At 42.2% G+C, this 14,275-nt stretch overlaps 2 protein-coding genes across 2 annotated transcripts in view; one reads left to right on the forward strand and one right to left on the reverse strand.

Annotated features, from left to right (window-relative positions):
* Window positions 1–14,275, forward strand: part of CMSS1 (cms1 ribosomal small subunit homolog) — a 338,049-nt gene that overhangs the window by 19,846 nt on the left and 303,928 nt on the right. The gene's annotated exons all lie outside the window — the stretch shown is intronic.
* Window positions 2,852–14,275, reverse strand: part of FILIP1L (filamin A interacting protein 1 like) — a 250,010-nt gene continuing 238,586 nt past the window's right edge. The window contains exon 6 of the mRNA XM_075854439.1: window positions 2,852–3,236. Within this exon, the coding sequence (XP_075710554.1) occupies window positions 3,054–3,236 (183 nt within the window). The 3' untranslated portion in view covers window positions 2,852–3,053. The remainder of the gene's footprint in view (window positions 3,237–14,275) is intronic.

Consider the following 14,275-nt stretch of genomic DNA (forward strand, 5'->3'; position numbering starts at 1 on the left):
AACACTTTTTTGCTCAACGTAATACTAGGTTTGTAGCGCCAAAGGTTGGAAGAAATGGAAGAGTGAAGAGGTTCTAGGAGTTTTTTTTTTTTCCTGAGCCCTGATGATTGTGTTTACTAATATACTGAAGAATTGTAGCAGAAATGTAGCAGTCTGCCACACAGTATAGGTTTCATTTATATGAGATGTTTTATTGAATTATACTTCTTTTTTTTAAAGAGGCACCTTGCAATATTGGAAATAGATGGATATTAAAACGCTCTGTTAGGCTATGTTCACACAGAGTTTTTTGCAGGCAGAAAATTGTGCCTCAAAATTCCGTTTGGAATTTTGAGGCAGATTTTGATTTGCCTGCACGCCATTTGGCACGTTTTTTGCTCGCGCCCATTGAGCTCCATGGGCAAAAACGCAGCGAAATACGCTTTTTCTGCCTCCTATTGGTGTCAATGGGAGGTCAGAGACGTAAACGCCCGAAGATATGGCATGTCGCTGCTTTTTCCCGCGAGACGGTTTTTCCACTGGCGGGAAAAAAATTCCTCTGCCTCCCATTGAAATCAATGGGAGGCATTTTCGGACATTTATTGGCGCGTTTGCCGACGCGGTTTCAGCGTCAAAATACTTGTCGACAAACTCTGTGTGAACTGACTCTTATAATGAAAATTTGAGGAACTAGCTGGATTAATTGAATCGGGATTCTGGAAGTTGTTTGGTATTTTTAGGGTTTCACAAGTTGTTAAAAACATGAGAAACTAAATACTCACTGGAGAATAAAACATATGTGTCTTAATTGCAAAAAAATAATAGGTAAAGCAGGAAAGAAACTTAGGCCGGGTCCACACGATGTCTGTCCACTGTATCCAGGCGGAGAAACATTGGAGAGGTGGGTGGGATTACAGAAACAGCTGAGCTCGCTGTTGTACGCGGTTTCTGGAACTTTCATAGGAGTAAATAGGAAACAACGGCTGTTCCCGTACTCCCACTCACGGACAGCGGCTGCCTCATCGGGCAGGGACGTGGTTGGGGAACTCCCGTTCTTGAGATAGATGCAGGTCCCCTTTAAAATGTCACAATTCATGATATGGCACAAGTTCTATTACGTGCCAGAATTTCTGTTCAAGATATGTTATAAAATTCCTCTAGGGTGGACTTATTTCGTTTAATCTGGAGGTGTCCAAAACTTAAGCTATACTGACAGAATATGCTTTTGTAATATGTAAAATAGATACGTGTTGCAGAATGTTATGCATTGTAGGTAATGTACGAGCTGTTTAAGGTACACTCAACTGAAAGAATGTGATACGAAAGTTGCCGCTGGTTGTTAAAAAAAAGTTATTGCTGATGTTTGGCTGTCCCATAAAGCTGTACGGACAATGATGTTAGGGGGCTCCCTCTAAGAGCGTAATTTCCGGCCAGAGTATCGGCAATGCTCTGGCCGAGGGTTCTGCTCCAGGAGGATTCCCTGATGTCCCTGTCCATATTTAGTGCCACACAGCCCCCTCCTCCCAGGTAGTGCCACACAGCCCCCTCCTCCCAGGTAGTGCCACACAGCCCCCTCCTCCCAGGTAGTGCCACACAGCCCCCTCCTCCCAGGTAGTGCCACACAGCCCCCTCCTCCCAGGTAGTGCCGCACAGCCCCCTCCTCCCAGGTAGTGCCGCACAGCCCCCTCCTCCCAGGTAGTGCCGCACAGCCCCCTCCTCCCAATGTAGTGCCGCACAGCCCCCTCCTCCCAGGTAGTGCCGCACAGCTCCCTCCTCCCAGGTAGTGCCGCACAGCCCCCTCCTCCCAGGTAGTGCCGCACAGCCCCCTCCTCCCAGGTAGTGCCGCACAGCCCCCTCCTCCCAGGTAGTGCCGCACAGCCCCCTCCTCCCAGGTAGTGCCGCACAGCCCCCTCCTCCCAGGTAGTGCCGCACAGCCCCCTCCTCCCAGGTAGTGCCGCACAGCCCCCTCCTCCCAGGTAGTGCCGCACAGCCTCCTCTTCCCAGGTAGTGGCACACAGCCCCCCTCCCTGAAGGTAGCGCCTTTAGGGTTCCGTCTAGGAGTGGAATACCCAGCCAGAGCATTGCCGATGCTGTGACTGGGGATTCCGCTTCAGGAGAAACCCCTGACATCACTGTCCATATATGGACAGTATTGTCAGGGGCAACCCCAGAGCCATAGAGCCGGGCAGAGCACTACTAGCACTTTGCCTGGAACTCCGGCTCTGCTCCTGACATTACTGTCCATATATGGATAGTGATGTCTGGAGCAGAGCTGAAGTCCCAGGCAGAGTGCTAGTAAAGGCTCTACTCCGCTACTCCAGCCCTGGAGAAGCCCCTGAAATCACTGTTCATATACGGCTAGTGATGTCAAGGGCAACCCCAGAGCCAAAGTCGCAGGCAGAGCGCCACTAGCACTTTTCCTGAGACACTGCTCTGCTCCTGACAACACTGGACAGTGATGTCAGGGGCTTCCCCAGAGACAGAATCCCGGAGCAGAGTCGCTTGTAGCGCTCTGCATGGGACTCCTCCTCTCCTCCTGACATAATCCTGACAGTGATGCCTTGACGACGACAGCAACCGGCGGCCGATTGGGCCAAAGGGTAGTTGGCCCCCGGCACTTGCCGAATTCGCCGGGTGCTGATGCCGGCCCTGTACGTACATAGAGTTGATTTCCAATACAGTAAACGCTGATTGATATCTTACCTGGGTGACATCTCCATGTGGTTTGCATTCTCGTCCTGAGGTAGATTCATTGAATTTTTTAAGATTGGATCCTTAGATCTGTACAGAACTGTGGAATATGTCAGTGCTTTATAAATAATGATACATAAATGTAGTGTGTAGAGTCCAGTTTTGCATTTTCCACCTTTTTGTTTTTTTATTTTTTTTCGGATGACGTGACAACCGTTTATTTAAAAAAAAAATTAAATCCATAGAAATCACACACATACAGATACAATGCAGCCTCTACTAGGTAATATACAGATGGTTAACCAAGAATCCTAGATGTCCGTCTCCTCCATAGTGATACAGTGCAATGTCTGATGCTGACCGTATGCCCCTGGCACCAGGGATCACCTCTTTGATGCACACTGGAGATTAGACGCAGGTCTCAATGAATGGAGTTTGTCTTTTTTCACCTGTTCGCTATTTATTGCGTTTCCTGCTGGCTTTTTAATGGGTAGTTTGGATGTGGTCCAGCCTTTCGGTTTAGGAATCCGGGTTGGTACAATGCCATTAAATGTATCTTCTGCCACCTGTAATAGAATGGAAAGAAAGCATTTGTTATTTTTTTTTTAGAATTTTATGTTGTATGTCTTGTTGGTGACGACCAATGTACTAGATATAATGTAAGGTATGTGCATACAATGACTTCTCCATATTCAGAGTTTACTTTTTTTTTTTTCTGTTTTTGGTTGAGATTGGTAACAATTGATCTTTTTATGATGGGTCACGGCTGGATATAATGTACCCAGGAACCAGATTGTCACCTAGTAATTTACTGTTGGGCCTAACTTCTGGGCTGTTATCTATTGAAGTTCTGGAGTTTTATGGGACTCTTTGTGCCGCTGTACATTGCTCCATCAGGTGTTGTATCTGGTGTCGGAAGGCGAATACACAGGGAGGACAAAAATCTTCCGTGGTTACCGATTTACATATCAGAATTGTCTTCTCGTTTTTGTCAGGTAACTCAGAACACGCATTGATTTTTCATAAGACGACTCTGGTAATGGAGATTATATTTATTGTTTTGTTTTACAGTATACGCGGTGCTTCTGACACAGAATACCTCTATACAAATACCACTATGGCAGCCGTATTATGGCGCTCAATAAAACAGACCCATAATATGACCATGTGCATAAGGCTGCGTTGGTTCCTTTTCTTTTGAGAAGAGCCTGAGGGCTGATTCGGACGAGCGTTGTTCAGACCCAGCCCTGCGATTGCCTTCAGATGGTCACTTTTTTTCGTTCAGGACGTTCTTCAGTTTTTTTTTCACGCTGATGTCATCTGAATTGTCCCAATCCACTGACGATAGGCCCAGGATGGTCACCACGAAACAATTATTTCCTATTGCTTATACCATAGAGAACATTGTGATATTTTTCTTGTGTGTATTTTTGGCTTCTGACCATGTCCTCTATTCAGGACCACACTGCTCTGGCTCTACTTTCTGGTTTCACTTCTCAAGTGTCTCCAGCCAACCATCCGTGGAAAGCGGAATCTGTGTGGCGTCTGTTTTTCATACTTCTATGGGCCATTCCTGCATGAAGAATGGATAAAGAGTGCATTCTGTGATTTTTCTCATCACGGACTGATGGTCCATGAAAAAAAACAGGTCTACATTAACCCATTACTTATAATCTGTCAGTGCTCGGTCCGGGTGCTGTCCGGTCTACACTAGGACGTGAAAACCGTTTGTTTCGATGAGTCCTAAAAGTCAAACATCATCCCGGAGTCGTCTGACAGGCCCCTAAAGGCTACAATATTGTGTCCATTGCTGACTGGGGTCCCGTGTACACCCAGTTTTACGCACTCAATGAACATCACAATCGTTTCCTATATGCAACTTATGATATGACTGTAAAATATGTGTAGGTTAACAACAAAGCATTGTGACCCCCATGGGGCCAGAACGTTGTACTGGTTGTTGTTTTTTGATGGATGATCAAGCATGTACAAAATAATTTATACTCTGACCAGTAAGGACGGGACTAAACATCACGGTTGTGGGGCATTTGCCTTCTGTGTATTTTTTTTTTTTTTTTTTTTTTTTTTTTATTCTGGCTGTTTGAAAGTAAAATAGTTCCTACAAGGTAATAGATGTATATATTTTTCAATATCATCATTTTGTGATCTAGTCTCCCATAAAACATTAAAAAAAATAACCATGGCGATCGATCCACATGCAATTTAAAGACTTTATGGTTTTTGATGAACTATGGGTATTTTTACACCTATAGCTAATTCAGCACAAATGTTTCAGAAATCCGCAGCTGACACTCTGGCTTCTGATCCGCACGCCGGTTAGCCGCATTGTAATTCAGAGGATCTAATCCACGGCTTTTAATCCGCAGTACGTTCATTGTTCCGGTTGATATTTTCCTGAGCGTGTGACATGAGTTTTAAATTTCCCTGTTCACATGCGTTGCCGGTGGACTGTGCGAAGATTCTGGATTTCGGCACGGAGTTCATGACTAAATCCTGAACGTGTAAACATGGCCGAGGGCTGACTGCACAGGAATCGTTCCTGGATTTGGTAATCTAGAAAGTAGAAAGGTTATGCTCTTATTATGACACTAGGTGGCAGCGTTTTCCTGTTTTATCATCGTCTTGTGCTACAAATATAACTTTATATGACAGGGTGTTGTTATATTTCTTCACTTTATTTCAGCTTTGCATCGCTATACAGAGAGTTAAGAGCATTGGATCATTCAGATCAGGCCGTGTGCCCCTTAGGAGTTACACAGTACTTTACCTACCACAGGCACACATGTAAGTTGCGGCCAATTTCATGAGCGGATAATTAATCTGATACATTGTTTTCCTACTGTAGGAGGAAATCCACAAAATAAAGGAAGAACATGCAAACGCCATGCTGGCAGCACTGAGAATACATCCTGCAGACACATGAGTGGAGGGCCGCAATAATAATCTCTGCCGTATTTTCTGTACGTCTGTATCCTCCATACAATTACAATAACCTCTTCTATTAATGCCATCCTAATCTCCGTATCCTGAGGGTCAGTTCCCCAATGTCAAAGGGTTGGAATAGCGTAGTAGACTATGCTATTCCATCCTGAGGAATTCCGCAAAGAAACCGTATACCGTGAGGTATACTTTTTAAACATGGGTAACGTATGGCATATGTCACAGTCATCCGTTTAATGTATACGTCACGGGTTTTTCAGTAGCCTTTTATAATCTATCTGTTAAACGTATACCATTATAGTCTATAAGTGATGGATCTGTTAAACACACGCCTAACCGTGGCATCTGTCACTATACACTTTTTAAAGGGTCACTAAACTTTCAAAAAACTTCTGACATGTCCGAGCACTGAGACCCCCACCGATCACTAAAAAGAAGCGGCGGAAGTGCTGGTGAGCGCTGAGCCACTTGGTTCCTGATCGTCTTTTCTCAGTAGAAAGTCTGAGCCCATACACCAACTGCTCGGCTTTCCGAGAAAAGCCGATCTGATCCGAAGCGGGTCACCCGAGCCCCACTGCCGCTTTGTTTTAGCGATCGGTGGGGGTCTAGCAGCTCAGACCCCCACTAATCAAAACTTCTGACATATCACTATGACATGTCAGAAGTTTTTTGAAAGTTTAGTTGCCCTTTAATGGTATCCGTTTAACAGAAATGTCATGAACTCTCGTGACCACAGTTCACAACGTATCCGTTTAGTGGATAACATTAAAGTCTATGGAAACAGATGTCACCTTGGAGCCTACATTTAATGTACACGTCAGGAGCTTTTACCCGATGTATACGTTAAAAATAGGCAAAAAGCGTGATGTGAACATAGCCTTATTTTGACTTCAAGAATAGGGCTGTATACCCCCCGATGGAAACTCTTAATGCAGACCTGAAAAGAGTGTAATTCAGGATGCCGGAAGCAGCTGCATGTAATGGACAAAATAGCGCCCCACTTGATTTGGTTGGCGGAAAGCAGACCCCGTTGCCACATCACGTCCTCTTTAAGGCATAGCCTTGCGGAATCTCATTACTTTATTGTGTTAAGAAAAGCAGATTAATAACTTCAGGGGGAGCTTTAATGGCAACCATGTATCACCCCGCATTCCCAGAAACAGGTCACTCTACAAAATGGTGAAATAGATTTTTAACAACATAACAGAAGTGGATTAAAGGACTACTATTAAAGATTATGTTAAAGATTTAGTTTTTCCCTGATCAAAACCAGATAAAGAAACGATCTTCTAATCTATTTTTCTTTTTTTTTTTTATTCTATTTTCTTTACATGATTATGGGTCGGACATCTCGCCTGAGCTGCTGTTAACAGCATTTAGAGAGATGCTTTACAGCAACCACAAGTGCCATAGGTAACAATGGTCTGGAGCTGACCTATTGACTTCTGTGGGAGTTTTCTGGGCATGCTCAGTGACCTGTGTAGATGTCAGTGTGCAGGAAGGGATAGGAGGGGAGCTGTGTCTATTACCTATTATCATTGGTGGATTCTGTGTTCTATATATAGAGGTGTTACCTGTCATTGTAATCCTGCCTGTGATGATAATGAGGAGACTGCTGAGAAGTGATCTCTACAGAACAGGAAGGGTCAGACTATTGTGAGGCTCAGTGGTCAGAGGGAAAACTTCAGGATTTTAGGATTATTTTTGAAATATAGATAATGACATTGAAAATGTAAAAAAAAAGGAAATTAACGAAAGTTCTTAAAGAATGAAGTTTAACATAAAATAAAACTTGATTTAAACAGTATGCCTTTTCTGATGGCACATTATTTTAAATGATGACTATTAATTGCCTGGCTTTACCTGTAATTAATTGAAGTTTTTCAGTAGAGCCGTTTTTAAGTACTTGCTCGGCCCACAAAATGGTTGCCTCTGCTGCGTGTGTAGGCGACGGGTGCAATTTAAAAGTTAAACAAATGTTCTAAAGGGTAAAAGCAGATCCAGCTGTTGTGGATTCATTTCTGGTTTGTGTCACATTAGCATGCTGTAACGTTTTCCAGTACAGTAAAGAGGGATTTCGGTCACAGGCTGTAATGTATCTCTTTGTGGTTACTCACACATTACAGCTAGAGATTGGCATCACATGGAAACTGCGGCGTGATGAGCAGAACTGTACCATCTCCAAACTAGCAGATGTGTCCCAGGCTTGCCATGAAGCAGCAGCCCGTCATAATCAGCTTTTGCAAGTGTTGCAAGGAAATGAGAAAAAAGTAAATCTTTCCCGGTTTGGTTTGTTTTGCAGCGTTGCCATGGTGATGTAGATTTCCCATGCTTTACTGTCACTAGGGACGATAGGCCAGTGACCATGGTGCGTTCTCCCACTATCTACAGATACCGGCTCTTAAGGGTGTAGTTGTGTGGACGGAAGACTTATTTCACGCTGGAAAATGAGGGAATGCAGTGGAAATTGCATGCAGACACAGAACAAAAAAATAGTGTCTCCTGTCTGAGATCTAAATTCTGCGTTGTGCTTCTCTTTTTCCATCAATTGGCAGAAAAATATTTGGATTTAATATTCATTAAGTTGTGAATTGTGTTTTCTTGAACAGCGCGGACTGCAAACAAGAATTTCTCAATAAAAAGGAAATAAAATATTAAAAGAACATCCAATATTTCTCATAAAAAAAAGCAATAAGTTCTTAAAGGGATTTTCCGCTTTGGACAATCCCTACTTGTTAGAAGGGGTTACTTGATAATAAGCGGATCACAAAGTGTCTACCTGTTGATTCCACCAGTCATCAGCCATAATCTGTGGGGAAACCTGGCAGTAAGTGTTCAGTTTTCCTACAGCGCCACCCCAGGGAAAATTAGGCATTACACAGTGCCCATTCAAATCCATGTGTTGTGCGTGTAATACAGCACAGGTCCTCCAGAGTGAGATTCACTCTTTGTAACCACTCTCCACTCTAGACAAGAGATGGGGATGCTGAGCTGGGGACCCCCTCTATTAACTCTGAATTCTCTAATAGGGTGTATACATTTTTTTTTTGTTTTTCTCTGTGCATGTCTGTTGGGACCAGAAGCCGCATGGTAGTGGAATTTACTATCCTTGCACTATAATTATAAAACATGATAAAGCGTTTGTAGCACGTGTATATGCGTATGTATAGCTGAGTTGCTGGGAGACCGTTTCTGGGGTCTGCGTCCTTGGCTGATTATTGCCAGACTGCCTCCGCTTCAGCTTACTTGTAGATTATGATCATGTTAGTGGAAACAGTGACTGCTTAAACAATACTCGTGTCTAATTATCAAACATTCTTCTCGGACTTCATTCCGCAGCTTCCAAGTAATGTGCTGGAAGACGTAAAATGAACGTCTGGCATGCTATGGTAGGTCTATGGCTTGGCATAGAATCAATGTAACTTGCAGCGCTTCGTCCATGGACAGATTTTACACCCTCATGATAATGGGCGAGTGAGAAAAAATGAATCGCTCTTTATTTGTTTCAATATTTCATTTCTTATATAAACACTACTGACTTAACTTCAGTTAATAATGAAGTATGTGCGCCCATGACTTAGAAGCTCCTGCCTATGTGTCCAAATTGACTTGGGTCCAGACAAAAAAATGTTTGCCACCTTCTGTGGGCTGGTCGTACGTGGTCCACCTATAGGCCCAGTTATCACGTGAGCAGTAATTTTGCAGGATGTGTGGAAAAAGATTTTGGAAAGAGAAAAAGATTTTGGGAAAAAAATTGGGCTTTTTCAGGAAAAAAACATAAACAACAAGTTTTCTAGATGTGTCCCATCTTTGTCTCGGCAGCAGCTTACTGTAACAGAAACCTTCCTCCTCTGGTATGTTTGCTATTGAAATCGGGCAAATCTGTCCCCTCAGCCGGTCCTCCGCCAAAGATGGAGGAGACTATGATGAGGTTGAGGTGAGGGAACTGAAAATGTGTGTAGAGCTTGGAATGTTTTTTTTCTAAATACCGTTCTAGATTTAGAGTCGGGCAGCGGTCTGACGTTCTGTCATCTCTTATAGAGTAAACTGCACATTTAAATCTCTGGCAAGTCGTAGGATCAAACTCCTCTATTCTCAATACCAGCACTTTGGTGTGAAATCTCTCATGTGCTCTTGCCGTCACTTCTGATATTCAGCAGGGTTCCAGCCTAACCACGGCCTGCGTTGGACTTCGTCTGCCTATCTAAATGAATATCTGACACTGGTTGTATTGTAAATCCTAAGGGAAGATATTTTGGCCCTCAGCAGCTGGCTTTGGTTGTTTATTAGGTCTGATCACTGGGGTTTACAGCAGACAAACAAAGGGGTGTTGTGAGTGACCCCCCCCCCCTCGTTGATGTCGATATGCCCTAATGGACTTATGGAAAAGTGTGGTCCTGATGGTACAACCCTTTGAAGGCCCAGGACACACTACATTTTTACATAGTTTTCCGATGCCGTTTCTTTAAAAAAAAAAAAAAATACATCTTTCATTTGGGACAGAATTTATGGCTGTCTATAAGACTGCAAAGATGACCATGTGAAATAGATGAATAATAGGGAATTTCTTTATGGGGTTTTCTTATCACAGATTGACAATCCACCAATGTCTATGATGAAACAACCCCTTTAAGGACTTTCTTAAGATTCTAGTCTGGATGTTAAAGCAGGTACGTCAGTTTCCAGAAAATAAATGCAATGTACTGTTCCCTTCTTTTATTAGATATTTCTTTACAAATCTGTCCTAGTAATGCGTGCCAAATCATTTACCAGAACGAGGAAAGGAATTTTTTTTACATTTTTTTTTTTAGTGTATGGGCAGTGAGTTTATCAAATACACCCAAAGGTCTCCCATCCCGCACTACATGAAAATATTTACAGCTTCTAAGGGTTTGTTAATCTGAAACCTTCGCAGAAAACCTGTTGCTAAGGAATAAACGGAACAATAATGCTACATAGGAAACAAAAAGGTCATTGCAGTTCCTTCCTTCTTGCGTCACTTTGTCTGATCATCTGTCCGAAGGGGAATGACTAAAGTGAATTATATCGCTTAAAAGCAGCCCAGTGTTCTCTGTGAAATCATATGATCTACTCAAGAGCTTCTCCTTACAGCTTTCTAATCATCCCAGAAAATCGTGTTCGTCTTAGAAGCCATAGTATTGTGTCATTTAAAGATGTTTGACCCTACATGTTCACGCACGCCAACTGGCTGGCACCGGGTATCACTAATGAGCCCTTTATCTCGGGTAAGATGCTTCGATTGATTATTCATTGGCCTAATATGTACAATATACTGTATGTTACCATATTAACAAGTGGAAACATTTCTCCATCTAGTATTGATGGTTCCAAATCATATGTCTAATCTGCGAACGCCAAATGTTTGAATTAGACACCATGCACATGACCGTAGATTTCATCCGTAATTGCGGACCCATTCATTTCTATTGGCCACAGACACATTTCCGTATATTTATGGATGTGTGTTCGTGCCGTAGAAATGATCCGCAAAATATAGAACATGTCCTATACTTGTCCACAATTGCGGCACAGACTCGCCCATAGACTTCCGCAATTGCGGACGACTACGGATGTGTATCCGTATTTGCGGACAGTAAAAACCCTTGAGGTCGTGTGCACGAATGCATTGCGGGTCCATACAAATTTCCGAGTCCCACCGGGCTGTAACACGGCACAGAAATGTATAGGCCCATAATATACCTCCCTATTCCTTTAATTGCATACAGGGTTTTTTTTCGCTCTGATTCATACGAAATCTGAAAGAAAAAATAAATCATGCCATTTTTCATCCGCTGCGGTTTTAGGCTATGTTCACATCATGTTTGAGCCCTCTATTGGAGGTACATGTCGAGAGGATTTTCATTGTAAAGACAGACATATACAACTTAAACTAATACTATACTTATTTTTTTAAATTGTATCCCTCCTATAGAATAGCATAGTTTACCACGCTACTCTATACAGCCTCCCTTTTGGCCTATGCCAGTTGAATGGGTACCTATGGTTACGTTTCGCATATGCTATACACTATACGCGGAATGTAGATCTCAAATGTGATGTGAACGTCACAATAATTGAGATATTCTTCCCAAGAAGCATAGCTTTCTAATATGACAGCATACTGGGGGCAATGAATGCATGTCACACAGAGAGCCCCATGCGCTGCATGATGCATTACCCGCATTGTAAACGAAGAATGATGACGTGAGCTACACGTCTCCGCACTAGGTAGTGATCCGCTATTCATTTTTTTTAATTTTTTTTTCCTTTGTCCTCCCGCTGCCACCAGTAAGCTTTTAGTTGTTCTTGGTGGTGATTTGCTCTCACAGCATTTCAAAGCTGATGCCCACGTGGATGCCAGCAGTTCATCAGTACCAACAGGGCTGACGACAAAAAAAAAAAAAGTATACCCCCTGTTTTTGTTTATTCCACTTTTTAAGTAAAAGAGGTTCCGTGTAAAGCATGAAGAGATATAAACCACTGATACCATGCGTTACACCAGGACCAGGAAGCCAATATGGTTTAAAATGTGTTACTGGCATCTAACTTTACGGATTGTTTTTTTTTAATGTTTATGAAAGTTTTTGTAGCTGCGGCCCCTAAAAGTATTAGGTTGGCTCCTGGACTGGTATGAGTTTTGTCCACCACTACATTCTGTAGGGTATATTCACAACTCTTCGGTTTTTTGTTAGCAACAGATTTACATCATTAGTTTATCCCTCCATCATACCAGTCACTTCCATTAATGCCAATGGGACAACATTCGTTATATATTTCACATGGAACAAGCGATGGAAAAATTGTTGTCATTGTCCTAGACTTTTGTCATTATAATTTGCCTCATTAATCGTCCCATTAACTTCACTTTAATTAAAAAAACAAAACTGGATGGGACAATGGATGTTGTTTGCGCCAGACACATACATTGGTTTTCTGTCCATCATAAAATAGATTCATCACTATGCCTGGAAATGGTGGATTCATGTGAATAATCAATGGCATCTGCTTTGGTGAGTGAAAGTGTATTATTATGTGTATAGTTTATTTTAGTCTTCAAAATTATTGTCCATGAAACGATTATCAGTGCATTGCGATGTGACAGTATAGGTGGAAATATATGTGAAAAATATCTCCTCCAGAAGTAAGAAAACTTGCTCTCTCTAGTGCCACCTATAGGTGTACTGATGGGGAAAAACATGAAATGTGATATGTTGAGTTGTGTTTTTTTTTTTTGTTTTTTTTTTGCCGTGCAGATCAGTTCTATCTATAACTCCAATATAAGTCACCACAATGAGCCTCTTGAATTAGTATAAATCGCTTGTGATAAAGGAAGTTTTCCACGTAAAAATCTGTCTTCATTCAGCACTTTACACTTCATTACGACTTCGTTCTTAGGAATAAATCACACCCTGTGTATTATTTCTTACCAAAAAATGGGAATTCATAGAAAAACAAGAGGTTCACCACGCAGGCATCCTGCCCTGTCTTCGATAGCTAGTATAGAGGATCACTGTTATGTCTGGGACGCTGCTTTCTGATGACACTATCGAGACAAGCACAGGAAGGCGATCTCATAATGTCTCTCAGTAGCCGCTCTGTCATTAGGTTTAGACAGCATGGAAAGTGCGAGGCCGTTTCATTCCCAGTTAGAAAGATAAATAATCTTTAATAGGAGCGCTGTGGTAATCTAGTTGGTACAGCACAGATGTCGACATGATGAGGTTATTCCACTTATGCACCCGTTCAACTGCATCATTTGCTTCAATTACATAAATAAATCCTACATTTTCCCTGGGGAGTCTCCTTAATTGATGTAAATTGAGGGGGCCGATTGCAATACGTTGAGGACGCTTTTCCATATTATTTGGTGAGAAGAAAAGTTTATAAATGTGCCTTAATGACTCACTTTTTTTTTTTTTACTGGAATATGAGTGACTTTAGGCGGTTTTCAGTTAATGTCTCTGTCCTAAAAGAACATAATGGTGTCTTTTTAACTTTGGTCACGAGAAAGCATCTCCGTGTAACATTCAGTTCACAAATCACGGCTTTGTTGCGCATTTTCATTGGAGATTTTACACTCTGCAATGTAAAAGGGTGAGATCTGCGTCAAATCTTCAACCAAATCCGCAACGTGTGAACTCCGCCTAATAAACCACCAAAAAGAATAGATGAAGAATTGCATAAATAGCAACTGCAGAAACCTCATGGACCCATTCTAAGTCCATCTGTTTCGTCGGTGTCTGTTCAAAAAATTGGATTTGGCATAACTGTCCTGGCTCTGTTATAAAGGGAAGCCTTGACCCATTTAAAATGATAAATATATGGACAACTTGAGGTTGAGCGGTATGGAGATTTGTATCCGTTCTATGTTTAACAACTCACCTTGTAATGAAGTGATAAAATCCAAGCCAAGTCTTTTTATTTGGCCCACTCTTAAAAGTGCTTTAAAGTTACTATGGGCAGCAAGTGATTCATGCTGCACTGCTGGCCATACAGGGTTAATCCTATGGTCTAATTTGATGATCGTATGGAAAAAGGACCATGTAATGGTAGATAATGACTACCTCCGACAGTCAGGACTTGCCGTCACATGTGGTGTTCACAATTTATGTATTTCTGGAAA

The sequence above is a fragment of the Rhinoderma darwinii genome, chromosome 2 (genome assembly GCF_050947455.1).
Source record: "Rhinoderma darwinii isolate aRhiDar2 chromosome 2, aRhiDar2.hap1, whole genome shotgun sequence".
Lineage (NCBI taxonomy): Eukaryota > Metazoa > Chordata > Amphibia > Anura > Rhinodermatidae > Rhinoderma > Rhinoderma darwinii.